General features: G+C 48.1%; 1 protein-coding gene across 2 annotated transcripts; it reads left to right on the top strand.

The window, feature by feature from the left end:
* Positions 1–732: 732 nt before the first annotated feature.
* Positions 733–13,852, top strand: HNRNPL (heterogeneous nuclear ribonucleoprotein L). 2 transcript variants are annotated; one of them, XM_037884381.2, is made up of 13 exons: positions 733–963; positions 2,675–2,793; positions 2,992–3,229; positions 4,001–4,086; positions 4,715–4,811; positions 5,385–5,457; positions 8,977–9,048; positions 9,144–9,424; positions 10,249–10,370; positions 10,489–10,690; positions 11,610–11,667; positions 12,769–12,876; positions 13,530–13,852. In XM_037884381.2, exons 1-13 carry the CDS (start codon positions 922–924, stop codon positions 13,586–13,588), a joined length of 1,557 nt encoding a protein of 518 aa, XP_037740309.1. In that variant the 5' UTR covers positions 733–921; the 3' UTR covers positions 13,589–13,852. The 2 variants fall into 2 exon arrangements, with proteins under 2 accessions (XP_037740309.1, XP_037740310.1); XM_037884382.2 differs by having other exon boundaries at positions 737–963; positions 12,781–12,876.
* Positions 13,853–14,182: the final 330 nt, after the last annotated feature.

The following is a 14,182-nucleotide window of genomic DNA, read 5'->3' as shown; positions in this document are numbered from 1 at the left end:
CAGGGGTCGAGGCTGACCTCCAATCAGAGCCCAGAAGCAGACAGGTTGGAGCAGGACGGCGCGCCAAGGAGTTGACAGGCAGTCGGATGAGCCAGTGAGCATGGCCAGGGCACGGATTCGCTGGTGAGCGAATAGCTAATAGGATTAACAGGCAGGAATACGAGCCAATCGTAGTGAAGAATTTGTTGAATGACGTTGATCTTAACCAATGGAGTGTCGGAAGCAGCAGAAGAGCTACACGGTCAGGCCAATCAACGCCCAGAGTTTATTGACTGACGTGCAGACTAACCAATCAAGTGTCTGAAGCGGCATAAGCGTTGAGCAGATAAACCAATCAGGATCAAGGGTGTTTTGAGTGACGTTCTGATTAACCAATGGAGTGTCGGAAGCGGCTGAAGCGAGCCAATGGCTTTCTGTAGAAGAAGGCGGAGTCTGTGAAAGACAGTGAAGATGGGCGGGAAGCCGCTTAGATAGACAGCAAGCTTAGCCAATCAGCTCGGTGGGCGGGAGGACAGACGAGATTTGCAGCCAATGGAGCGTGGTGAGGGCTATGATAGGCAGGAGAGCGGCCGAAACAGCGCGGCGGGCAGGAGATGGCTGAGCCAATGGCGACGGAGGGCGGGGTGGCAGTTGGCCAAGCGAAAGGACTGGCCAATGAGCGTCGAGGGGGCTCTGAGTGGCGTGGGGCCGGCCCAATAGGGGCGTGTCCGGGCACAGGCTCCGATTCAGGCGCCATGTCGCGGCGGCGGTGGCGGGGTCCGCAGAGCGCGGAGGGCAGCGGCCGGGGTGGGGAGATGGTGAAGATGGCGGCGGCCGGGGGCGGCGGCTCGGGCCGGTATTACGGCGGCGGCGGGGGCGCCGAGGGCGGCCGGGCCCCGAAGCGCCAGAAGACGGAGAACGCGGAGCAGCAGCAGCAGCAGCATGGCCCGGGGGGGGGGCGGCGGCCCCGGAGCGGCCGGAGGGGTGAGGGCAGCGAGGGGGCTGGCCAGGGGGATAAGTCCCCGGGGCGGGGACTGGGGGGTGAGTGGGGAGGCCCCTGAGGGGCGGGGCTTCATGGATGGGGGAGGGGCGGGGGCCCGAGAATGGGGGGGGCTCTGAGGGGGAAGGGGGACTGAGCAGCCAAGGGGGGGGCTCTGAGGGGGGCTGAGCAGCCAAGGGGGGGGCTCTGAGGGGGGCTGAGCAGCCAAGGGGGGGGCTCTGAGGGGGGCTGAGCAGCCAAGGGGGGGGCTCTGAGGGGGACTGAGCAGCCAAGGGGGGGGCTCTGAGGGGGGCTGAGCAGCCAAGGGGGGGGGGGGCTCTGAGGGGGGCTGAGCAGCCACGGGGGGGGGGGGGCTCTGAGGGGGGCTGAGCAGCCAAGGGGGGGGGGGGGCTCTGAGGGGGGCTGAGCAGCCAAGGGGGGGGGGGGGCTCTGAGGGGGGCTGAGCAGCCAAGGGGGGGGGGGGCTCTGAGGGGGGCTGAGCAGCCAAGGGGGGGGGGGGCTCTGAGGGGGGCTGAGCAGCCAAGGGGGGGGGGGCTCTGAGGGGGGCTGAGCAGCCAAGGGGGGGGGGGCTCTGAGGGGGGCTGAGCAGCCAAGGGGGGGGGGGCTCTGAGGGGGGCTGAGCAGCCAAGGGGGGGGGCTCTGAGGGGGGCTGAGCAGCCAAGGGGGGGGGGCTCTGAGGGGGGGGAAGGGGGGCTGAGCAGCCAAGGGGGGGGCTCTGAGGGGGAAGGAAGGGGGGCTGAGCAGCCAAGGGGGGGGGCTCTGAGGGGGAAGGAAGGGGGGCTGAGCAGCCAAAGGGTGGGGCTGCTGGGAATGGGACCCAGATGGGTCCTGGGCCGGGGGGGGGGCAGAAGGGCAGGGAAGTGGGAGAGGGCTGGATAAGAGGAGAATGGGGGGGGGTGATGGTGGAGAGGTGGTGGGGCCAGTGGGGGGGAAGGTGGGCAGGGAGATGGTAGGTGGGCAGATGGGGGACAGTGGGGTATGGGGCGAGTTCAGGGCCCAGAGGGGGACTTTGTCACCATCCAAACCCAAGGGAGAAATGGAGGGGTGGGGGGAGGATCTGGGCATCTTGGTACCTGCTGTTCTTGGCAGTGCCCATAGGCCAGAGACCAGACCCGCCCATAGGCCAAAGACGAGACCTGCCCATAGGCCAAGGCCTGCAGGGGAAGCTTGTGGGGATGGTGGTGTCTGGCAGCACACAGGCTCCTCCCCCCCCCCCCCCCATATACACTTTGCAGGTCTTTCTGTAGCGTTAGGTAGAGGGAAATAAAAAGATCGTTTGTCCAATGCATTGGGGGCTCAGTGCCTGGCATCATCTCTAGGGTGAAGGCATGACGCTTCCCTGCCACGTAGGGATTCACGGGGCTGTCCCTCCGCATTCTGGAGTATCTTCACTGACCCTAAAGCAGGGCCTCAAGTGGAGCTGGCAGATGGAGAGTGTCTCAGTCTACACGCCTCCAGCAGTCTGGTCTCTGCAGGGTTATCATCCCTGAATCCTCAAGGTCTCTCTTGGCAGTCAAAAAGGATATGTGTGTGTTTTCTTGTTTCAGTCACGTTAGCTTAAAGTTCTCAAAAACCCCTCTTCGTGCTTAAGGTGCAGACTAATGCAGGTGCTTACATATTAAGGCTATAAAATGTGAGCTTGAGTCAGACAGCATAAAACATCTTTTAAAATACTTATTTGCCTTGTGCCTTTAGGAAAACTATGATGATCCCCACAAAACTCCTGCTTCTCCAGTTGTCCACATCAGGGGGCTGATTGATGGTGTTGTGGAAGCTGATCTTGTGGAGGCCCTGCAGGAGTTTGGGCCCATCAGGTAAGGAAAACACATATTCATCAAGCGGGAAATTTGGATCCATGTATGATTCTGTACTAATTTCAGCCTTCACATTTCTTCTTGCATTAATTTTAGCTGGACACTGAAAACAATAGTAGTTAGTACAGTTAAATGTTAATTAGCCAGCTCTCCATTTGCTGTATGTTTGAAAGCTAACTTAAGTTCTCTCCTCCCTAGTTATGTGGTGGTGATGCCTAAGAAGAGACAGGCCCTGGTGGAATTTGAGGATATTCTCGGTGCTTGCAATGCTGTGAACTACGCAGCAGACAACCAGATCTACATAGCAGGGCACCCCGCATTTGTCAACTATTCCACCAGTCAGAAAATATCCCGCCCTGGAGACACAGATGATTCAAGAGGAGTCAACAATGTGCTGCTCTTCACTATCCTAAACCCCATCTATTCGATTACAACGGTGCGTGGTGGTTCTAATTCCAGGTTCCCTTAGCGTGACAGACCTCTCTAACCCTGGGCAATCTGAGTCCATCCTTGCAGAATGCATCATAGCCCAAGTACTTGATTGCATATACCAATGCAAGAGGAAGTTTGAGACATGTTGGAGAATTAACCCACATCTGTTTGTGGTCTTGCTTTAAGTATCTGAATTAGTTTGTGCAAGCCCGCCTAACTTAGAAATGGGATATTCTAAGGTAAATGCAAGGGAATAATGATTACACTGAATCAAAATGAGAGTGTATATTGCAGATTTGGATGAAGAAAAATTACTAGCTAGCCATGTAGAATATCTATGCATGCTGTGCAAATTTTGTAGCTATAAAACCTCAATCCTCAGTTGCAGTGATCTTGCTATCCCAGTGCTTTTGAATGCAGACTGTCAGTTGTAGCCACATCTTGTGATGATGCTGCAGGAAAGGTCTGCTGCAGTCTGCTTTCTAGAGCTGAAAAGCTAGGCTGTTGTTGCAATGTCATTTCTTAAACTCTTCTTAAAGTCAGGTTTCAGAGTAACAGCCGTGTTAGTCTGTATTCGTAAAAAGAAAAGGAGTACTTGTGGCACCTTAGAGACTAACCAGTTTATTTGAGCATGAGCTTTCGTGCATCCGATGAAGTGAGCTGTAGCTCACGAAAGCTCATGCTCAAATAAACTCGTTAGTCTCTAAGGTGCCACAAGTACTCCTTTTCTTCTTAAAGTGTTTCCTATATTATCTTGTCTCTTTCCCTTCCACAGGACGTGCTGTATACCATCTGCAACCCATGTGGTCCTGTGCAAAGGATTGTTATCTTCAGGAAGAATGGGGTCCAGGCCATGGTGGAATATCCTTTTTCACGTGCTCTTCAATGTTTGTCCATATTTTCCCGACTAAAGTTGATCCTAACTTAGTGTTGAGTTCAGACTGAACTGTTGAAGTGTGCAGATTCTAGCAGATTAGAAACCCTCTCACTCCAGTGCTTTCTTGTCAGGATGCTTATACTTCAAGTGAGAAGTTATTTTGAATGTAGGCACAGGGGACTTGCATCTTGTATGTCCTTAACAAAAGATGCTTAATTTAGAAATAATATGAAAATTCACTACTCTTATTGTGGGTGTCCCTTAGTGACTACAGCAAGCAGCTGAGAGCAACAATGTTCTGTACTCGCTTCTACTATTGACTATTTACTCTGGACAAGAGTACTTTGATCCCTCTGCCTTTAAATCTCCAGCAACAAAAGAGAGATGATGATTATACTCGGGGGGGGTGTATGGTTTGTAAAGTGTTATGCAAGCACAAAATGGTGTATGGAGCCCTTTTAACAGCAGAAAAAAGCAGGCAGCAGACATTAGCAACCTGCATATGTGAGGATCTCCTCATGATTGGATCAATTATCCTGCTCCTAAAGAATTGCTACGCATGTCTGTACTAAATATGCTAAGTATTCTAAAGATTTCCTTAATGTACTAAACGTTTGACTCTGTGCAGAGTGCGCAGAGAGCCAAGGCATCTCTGAATGGTGCTGATATTTACTCTGGGTGTTGCACTCTAAAGATTGAATATGCCAAGGTAAGTGTAACTGAAAACATGGATAGGTACTTGATGAGTTGCACCTGTCAGTATGTTGGATTGAATGCAGAGCATGTGCACAATTATATAGCAGAGTTGTGGAAAAGCTAGCTTAACTCTCTCGAGCTCCAACTTTTTTCACAATTTTGTCCTCATCGAAAATACAGACCTGTACCTCTGTGTGGATGTAAAAATAAACAGGGAGACGACGTTAGAGCAGGAAACTTTGGACTCCTGCTTTCTCCTTACATCCTTGGGAGGAAGAGTTTTCTTCTAGTGGTTAGATCAAGAGAATGGGATCCAGGACTCGTGGGTTCTGTACGTGGTTCTACCACTAACTTCCCATGTGAGCTTGAGCAAGTCACTTCTCTTTTTTTTTAAAAAAAAAAATGGGAATAATTATCTAACTTTTGAGGAAGCTGTAAGGCTTATTTAGTGTGAAGATTGCTTTGAGATCCTTGAGTGAAAGATGCAGTAGCATGGCCATCTCCTGTAGCTTTTTAAATTGTTCTGTCCTGCCTAGAACTCTCACCATGCAAAATTGAGTAATGGTAGGGGTGGTTGTTTTTGCAGCCCACACGTTTGAATGTGTTCAAGAATGACCAGGACACCTGGGATTACACAAACCCTAATCTCAGTGGACAAGGTAACCTTGATGGACTGCTTTGTAACTATACACAAACTTTGCTTGTCAGTTGACTCGCGCACTTCATATCTGACTCATGTTATGTAATGCCATTGGCCTGCCTCCTAACTTCAGGTACCTAAATTCAAACATGATGTAAGCCAATGCAAAACGGGGAAGAGTGCTTGTTCAGTTTATCTTAAAATCAAACATTTGTCACCAGGGAGTCTCACAGGTGGCTTATGCTATGTATTTGCTGCCTAACTTCATCAGTTAAATGTTAGGAATTAAGGAACCCTATGCATAAGTGGCTTAAGGAGTTTCTGGGCAAGGGTAGTCTTCAGGGGCAAGCAAGGGCTTAGTGCCACTGCTTTCTTACATGGGAGATTTACAGCTTGTCAGCTGATGCAGCTACAGGCTGTTTGTGCCTCACTTTCAAAACTGAGCTCTGTTACTATTGCTAGTCTTTTCATTATGCTGGAAAGTAACAAGAAAATTCTCCTTGAGCTGTTGGATAGTTATCACACAGCTAAAGGATAGTGGAATGTGGGGCTGGGTTATAATTCACAGGTGGGTGGGTGAACATTTTATACAAATGTAACTTGAACATGGAGGGAAATGCAAAAATCTGTAAAAGACTGTCTGCTCCCATCTTTGGAAGCATTGAGGAACAGATCCCTTTCCTTTCCAAACTGAGTGCTGCAAATTAGTTACACAGAATCTGTGTGATGCCGAAAGTGATATGTATTATTCAGATTGCAGCCATAGATCTCTACTTCATACTGTTACAATTATGGTCAAAGCTTATCTAGAAACCCCTTGCTTGGGTTTTTGAAACTTATGCATACTGTGTGGAGGAGTGTGAAATAAGCAGCTGGTGTTGAGTTACTGTTTGAGCAGCTCTCGCATCAGTTGAAGTGGTTGCATCTTTTATGTTTCCCTGTATTTTTTTTTTTTTTTTAAAAATGGTACAATCTGCTTGGCAGTATTGTCTTGCTTCGTGTTTTAAAACCAGGGTGTGGAGCTATTTGTGGTCCCAGCTGATACGAGTTGAGAGGGTCCCTCCAAAATTGGGTGTTTTCCCTTCAGAGAGGTTGCTTTTGTCCCCTCTAAGGAATCTTGGGAAGGCTACTTAGGACTCCTGCCAGTCCCTACCATGCTGTATTATTGCCTCAAAAGGCAGTTCTTCCTACTCATTTCATGATGAGACGTGCAGCCTCCAAGGGCCCCTGCGCAGTGTGGCCCAAGGTGCTGAGTAAGTGCCTGGCAGGCTGGAGTAACTCCCACGTGGTGGACACCCCTGTTTTTAAAAGATGAAAACTTACTAAGATACTGAAGCAAGCAATGGCATTACATGACTTAACAAAAACATAAACAAATTTCTCCTCCAAGGTACATAACTAGAAGATGTGCAGAGCCGCAGGGGCTAGTTGCAGGGCTGTGCATTTATTTAGATGCATCTTGGCTTTCTTGACATGAGGCTGGGAAACGAGGGTGGTGTATTATCCTGGCCTTTCCCAGCTCTGAGCAGTTATTACATATAACCCTGGGGGACCGTACTACAGTGGACGTCCCGAATTGGCTGTGGCCTGCCTCTGCACATTCCTCACACCACACAGTGTAGAAATCTCACTAGCTCTTCTTGGAGAAAACATGCATCATCCTTACGTACCAGAAACAGCAGCAGATTGAGCTCATTACATCAAGAACACAACACCGTGGTCCAAGAAACATCTACAAGCACAGAGAGAGAGAGAGAGAAAGAGGCGCACCATGCCACAGCAGACATTATTCTTACTAATCAAAACCAAACAAAACTCTGAACCCAAGAATGTACACAGAACTAGGAAACACAGAACAGAGGGTTCTCAAAACAAGTCCACCAGCGCATTTCGGAGAATGGAATAGATCTCAGTGGCCATCCAAGACATAGGATGCTCTCCATATCAACATGGTTTGGTTTGGGAGGGCAGTTTTTTTGTTATACTGCTTTCCTGCAGTCCTCAGCTGCCAACATATCAGCGCCAAGTGGAGACAAAAAAACCAAAAACAAACCAAAGGCACACAGATACCTAAGAGGCTGTAGCTGGGGTGTGCAGTCTGGTGCATGCGTGCATAACGGGGGCATTTGACCCAAGGCACATTCCATTACAGAGGAGACACGCACACTGGAGAACTACACAGAGCCAGAAGCACCATTTTGTTACAGCACCACACAAATTCAGGAGATGAAACATGGAAGGAACACTCTCATTTATACACCTTTATGTCCTCTTTCTTGATATCTTCTGAGGACAAAACATCTGTGAGACCTTTTAAAGATTTTACTTTAAAAAAAAATTTGTAGCAGTTTTGTGCCTTTGACTTGTATTTATGACTCTGAAACCATGTGATGCAGGGTCGCAGTGTATGTTTGATGGGACGCCATCTTTCAGAACTGTGCTAACTCACTGTTGAAGCGTCCAATGGTAAGAGAAATACAGAATTTTTATGTGACAATGGACATTGTACTGTGTACTCCTGCTGTAAGTAGCCCTTTTCAATCTTTGTAATGACTGATTGTTGGAATAAACCTGTATGAAACTCAGTTGTGTTTTAAAAAAACAAAGAAACTGTACGGTTACATGAATGTTACGCATTGTATATGATGGCTCATTTTAACTTATTACTACTGTTGCTTTGCTACCATGCTTGTATAAGTCTCTCACTTACTCCCCCTTCCTGTGTTTGGGTGGGGAGATATTTTGCCTTATTTTTTTTTCCATTGCTATAAAGAACTAGCAGTGTCCTGGAGGCCGGTGTACTTCAGTATTGTTTCAATCACGAAATCAACTGGGACACTCTTCCTTTTGTTTTTTTTCCCTTGTCAGTCATCCTTACTTGTAATCCGCTTTGAAACGCGCCCAGCTCTCTAGTCAGGTGAAGCTGGGAAGTCCTGAATTTGTTCTAAGCATTTAACTCAGACACAGATTGCGTTACAAGATGCTGTAACTTGTCTGTGTAGGTTCAGAAATAGGAGTTGTAGTCATGACTGTGTGGCGGTAGTTCTAACAAATGAAACTGCAAATGTGTGTCCTACAAACTAATCTCTTGTTAAAATAGGCCAGTCTGGCCCATTAGCCTAGGGCAGTGTCATGTTGTAGATCCGTGGCTGGGATCTCAGCAGAGACGGCGCTGCCCCAGCCAGAGGGGTCTGTAGTCTGTGCTTGGAGCAGGGTTGGAAAACTGGAGGGAACTGGATCCAACCCTCCTTGGCTTTTGAGGAGAGTCAAGCCTCATAATACCAGGCCTTAGGTGAAGTGGAGGCCCTGTGGGAGAGAGGAGTTTAATCTCCCCCTACCAGACGACCCTTAAAATGTTGGAGGGAGTTGTTGGCTAGAAAATGGTTTAAACCTCCTGGGCAGCAGGGGTCACACTGTGATTTAAAAGAAGCTAGGGACTTAAATGACTCTGGTAGCATACAGGTAAACCCCAGGTGTACAACCGAGTGAAGTATTGTTCCTCTCTGGTTACATTTTTAACCCATCCTTCTTTCTCTAGGGGATCCTGGTGGTAACCCTAACAAGCGTCAGAGACAGCCCCCTCTCCTTGGGGACCACCCTGCAGAATATGGTATGGATCTGGTGTGCAAGCCAGCTTCAGTGGGAGTGTCTTGCTCTAATGTTAATGGCTCTCACGTGTTGCCTCTACTCCCGGTGTCTCCACAGGAGGACCTCATGGTGGATACCACAGTCATTATCACGATGAGGGTTACGGTCCTCCGCCACCTCACTATGAAGGGAGAAGGATGGGCCCTCCTGTTGGTGGCCACCGCAGGGGACCAAGCCGCTATGGCCCTCAGTATGGACATCCTCCTCCCCCTCCTCCGCCCCCAGAGTACGGCCCTCATGCTGACAGCCCTGTGCTAATGGTGTACGGCTTAGACCAGTCCAAGATGAACTGTGATAGGGTCTTCAATGTCTTCTGCCTCTATGGGAATGTAGAAAAGGTGAGAGGGGGAAATTAATGGCTTGTTCTCGTGGCCTTGTGTAGACTGATATCTTTGATCCTTTACACGTGTCTGGCAGAGTTTTGGTTCCTGTGCTCGGGCTTGTGATTTCTGTTTCTAGGTAGCCTTACTTGCTTCCCACCAATTCTGTTGGGCTTGGCTTTGAAATTGGTGTTGTGCAGTTTGGCTGTGAAACCAAACTCCTTTACAGTGTCCTGTGATCTCTGTTTGAGCAAACAGGGCTCAAATAAGCCAGAAGCATAAATCTGTTATGCTGGGGCTATGGGATAGCTCCTTGTTCGCAAACAGTCTCTAGCGGGCTAATTGAAAATATCCCCGGTCTCTGGAGACATAAGGTTGACTGGAAGAGTGCAGTGATCATGGAAGAGTTTGTGTCTTCAAAGTGGTGGGACATGGGGGTTAAGGAATGGGTGGAGCAATCCACTAAACTCAAGTGAATTAAGAAGCAGAGCTTGAAAGCTGGCTCTGAAATGGATCAGTCTGAAGCAGTTTAGTTTAAATGTGTAGAACCCAGGTTGTTTGCAGCGTTGTAGCCGTGTTGATCGCAGGATATTGCAGAGACAAAGTGGGTGACATATCTTTTACTGGACGAACTTCTGTTGGTGAAAGAGACAAGCTTTTGAGGTTACACAGACCTGAAGAACTGTGTAAGTTCAAAAGCTTGTCTTTCACCAACAGAAGTTGGTTCAATTAAAGATATTGCCTCACCCACCTTTTCTCTCAAACCCATGTGATCTTTCTAAATTTCCCCTCTAATGAATGTAAACATCCTGTGCTCACATCAAGAGTGTGTTGTATCTTAGGTGAAGTTCATGAAGAGCAAGCCAGGCGCAGCCATGGTGGAGATGGCAGATGGCTATGCTGTGGATCGAGCAATCACCCACCTCAACAACAACTTCATGTTTGGACAGAAGCTGAACGTGTGGTGGGTCTCTTTCCAGATGCTTTGTGGTCTTGATGTCTGGTGAGATCTTAGTGGGGAGCTTGATCCCGAGCAGAAAGCTATGCATATAGTGACAAGCTGTGCCTTTCTCTGCTTGTAGTGTATCCAAGCAGCAAGCCATCATGCCTGGTCAGTCGTACGGGCTTGAGGATGGCTCGTGCAGCTACAAGGACTTCAGTGGCTCTCGAAATAACAGGTTTTCGACCCCAGAGCAGGCAGCAAAGAACAGGATCCAACATCCCAGCAACGTGCTTCACTTCTTCAATGCTCCTCTGGAGGTGACAGAAGACAACTTTTATGAGGTAAACTTTATTAGACTGTACAGTTGCCCTCAGCTCTTCACTGTCTGATTAACATTCTTCCCTCTTCTTCATGGTACAGTCTCAGATTTAAGTCTCATACCTTGTTTTTGCGTACAGTTCCTAGTTTGGTGTGGAGCTCCATCCTGATGGACTCTCCTGGGTTCTAGTGGAAAGGATACATTCAGTAATAATGAGCTTAGATGTAGATATTGTTCCTGTGTGGCTAGAACATGAGATGGGACCCAGTTTTCCTGGGTAACCCTTTTCCACTGAATCATTATGACTTGCTCAGGGTCACTTCCCATCTCTTGTCTTGCCAAACAAGAATTTTGACCTCAAATGGTGGTCGAGGCTTAATTTGATGAACTACTTTGAGAACTTGAGGGGATTGTCACTCAACGAGCACGTGTACGCACAAAGCAGAAGCCTTCCATGTTGTGTCTTAGTGAGTTTTGCTCTGTGTAAGTGGTGTTCTTTCATAAGGCACAGCATGCGGGGTTATGCTGTAAATTGTGAACGTTTCCAGTGACCCATAGCGTGTGTGGTTTGAAAAAAAAGCAAAGGTAAAATTCTCATACAATAGCTGTTTTGATATGATGCCCAAACTATTCAGTGGTATCTTTCTGAACTGGAAAAACTCTTGCAACTTTTTAACTGGAGCATTCTGATATAGGTACTGTAATGAGCAACCAAAGTGTCTAATTAGTTGGAGTACATGGAAGGGTGTTAATTATTTGTATTAGCATAGCACTGAGGAGCCTGCTCATGGATCTGGATCCCATTGTGCTAAGCGAGTGATAAATTTGTAATCTATTGGCCTTGATGAAGTTTGGCTTATAGATGATTGAGCTGTATTTACGCTTTGATTCTCAAAGCTGTTGTGTTGCTATCTCTGAATACTTGTCTGTCTTCCCATTAGATCTGTGATGAGCTGGGAGCGAAGAGGCCAGCTTCTGTCAAGGTGTTTTCAGGAAAAAGTAAGTAAGCCTTTAAACATGGTGAAACTTCCCTTAGGGGCTAGGGAAAAATGGTTGCTTAGTCAGAGGTGAGCTTCTAACTAAGGGGGCAACAAAATTGTATTGGGAACCCTTGGGGATGCTTGAGAGTGGCTGTTTGACGGTCAGGTCCAGAATGCAGGTTTCAGTGCACTCTTACTCCTCCTGCCAGTAAGGTTGGGGCACAGGTGATAAATAGCGTGGTACTGCTGTGTTTGAGTGGCACACCCAGCTTTAGTCATTAAGAGTTGCAGTCTTGAACTGCGGTTTAGAGCCTTAGCCAGCAATCCTTTATTTAGCAAGCTGTCCACAGATACAGGGAGATGAGAATGAACATGCATTAGCAGAAGTTGAATTATTCTGCTGAGCAAGCGTGGCTCCCCATGATTTCCCCGTATTACACTGCCTTTCCATCAGAGGACTGGATTAGGGGATGGGAAGACGAATGAGTACCTGTGAACGGACCCCTGTGTGCATGATTTGGACCTGAGCATATAAAAATGGGGGGTGGGTCAGGAAATGGCTTGAGTGGAACCAATCCCGTTAGACTGCTAGATTCAACCCAACAGATTTTTACTGGGTTTGGTGTGTGGGTGGCTGGGTGGTGTTGGTGGTCTGTGATAGGAGGTCAGACTAGATGGTATCCCTAGCCTCTGTTTGCCAGAAGCTGGGAATGGGCGACAGGGGATGGATCACTTGGTGATGCCCTGTTCTGTTCATTCCCTCTGGGGCACCTGGCATTGGCCACGGTCGGAAGACAGGAGACTGGGCTAGATGGACCTTTGGTCTGACCCAGTATGGCTGTTTAGATGATCTGGTGATCCCTTCTGGCCTTAAACTCTGACAATTAACGCCTCCCTCCTTAGGAGTAAATGCAATAATATGCATTTAATGGGGGTGTAACTGCTCCCTCTGAGCTGCTGTTGCATTGCATGAAGCGTCCTCTGCAGTGTTCCCGGTCCAGGTGTCAGAGGCCGATGAGAATGGGGCCCAGAGCTCTTGTATAGCAATGTGGAGCATTAGCATGTGCTGTTCTACCTTGTCCTGCTTGTATAGTGATGTACGCACACTTGTAACCTCCAGTGTTCCGTCCAGGTGAAAGAAGCTCCTCTGGTTTGTTGGAATGGGATTCAAAAAGCGATGCGCTAGAGACCCTGTCATTCCTGAACCATTACCAGATGAAAAATCCAAGTAAGCTGTGCATGCACTCAAGCTTTGGGGGCCTCTTGTCTTAATCTGTGAGTCTGGGTTCAGGAACAGGGGACAGTGATGGAGCATATGCTTTCCTGTTCTCTTTGACAGTCATCTGTAATTCTGTCCACCGCCAGACTTGGTTAAACTAGAGTTACGATTGCTGATGCTTATCGCAGCTTCCCATACGAACAACTGTAAGCATCAGCCGAGAGTCTTAACAGGATGTGGTCAGAAGCCTGGTCCAATAAATACTGTGGTTCGTTGTCATCTGAAATTGCCATGGCTTCTGTCAGAGGGAGTTCCCATCTTCCCCACTTCACGCCTCTGTTTGAACTGAAATTCAGCATGCTGCACTTAACAGACAGTGTGAGTGGGAGGGTGCATGGTCCTGCTGCCTAGGAGGGAGCTGGGACTCTCAAGGGTTTTATTCTCTGCACTGTCATTGACTTGCTAAGTGTCCTTGAACAACGTGCTTAATCTGTCCACCCATCTGCAAAAAGGAGATAATACTTCTAACCTCCCTGAGGGCGGGATGGGCCTTAATGCATATAAAGAGCTTTTAGAGCCTTCTTACCAAAAGGTGCTAGACATGAAAACGTAAATCTCTGGGGCAAAAAAATAAACCTTTATCCTGTTTTGTTCTGTCTTAGATGGGCCGTACCCATACACGCTGAAACTCTGCTTCTCAACTGCTCAGCATGCCTCATAAGCGCTGCCCAGGTTGGGCCAGGAGCAGGGGATTCCTTCCGTTCTTTCTGCTGCCTTTCAAAAAGTTCTTGTATTCCTTTTTTTAATGCTCCAGTTTAGTAGAGGCTACCCATAGCGAAGACCTGTCAAGTGGGAGAAGTGAAGTGGTCTGTCTCCCAGATACCTTCAGTTTTTAAAATTATTGTACATGTGATTTGTTTTCCCGTTCCTATTTTGTGCTGCCTGTGTTACTGGCACATTTCAATAAAACAGTTTGGAAAATAAATGTTACCGGTGTTTGATCCTAAATATCAGAGTGGCATCAAGAGTATGTTCCCTTAGGCTCTTGCGGTTAGTAAACCGAGAATGGTCTGCGGCTTTGCCGTTCATTGTAGGGAACAAAGCAAGTCATAACTGAGAGCTTCAATTTGTGACATCACTCATCCGTGTAGGTTTGACGTGAGACTTTGTTAGTTTGAAACTAGCCCAAACCTTCTCCCGAGGTAAGGTGTTAATATCCAGAGCACCACTTGCATGTTCTTGTTGTTCCTCACTTTGTTTTTTCAATTTTTGAAGTGCTATTACTGAGAACTGTACTGCTAAATAAAGCTCGTTT

This window comes from Chelonia mydas, chromosome 23 (genome assembly GCF_015237465.2).
Source record: "Chelonia mydas isolate rCheMyd1 chromosome 23, rCheMyd1.pri.v2, whole genome shotgun sequence".
Classification (NCBI taxonomy): domain Eukaryota; kingdom Metazoa; phylum Chordata; order Testudines; family Cheloniidae; genus Chelonia; species Chelonia mydas.
Note: the sequence above shows the minus strand (reverse complement) of the source record. Positions and strands in the feature narration are given on the sequence as shown.

Bases quoted from the DNA above. Each gene is read 5' to 3' on its own strand.
- HNRNPL (XM_037884381.2), top strand. From the start codon at position 922: ATGGCCCGGGGGGGGGGCGGCGGCCCCGGAGCGGCCGGAGGG. The intron at 964-2,674 runs GTGAGGGCAGCG...TTGTGCCTTTAG, and splicing joins GCCCCGGAGCGGCCGGAGGG to GAAAACTATGATGATCCCCA. The intron at 10,691-11,609 runs GTAAACTTTATT...TCTTCCCATTAG, and splicing joins CAGAAGACAACTTTTATGAG to ATCTGTGATGAGCTGGGAGC.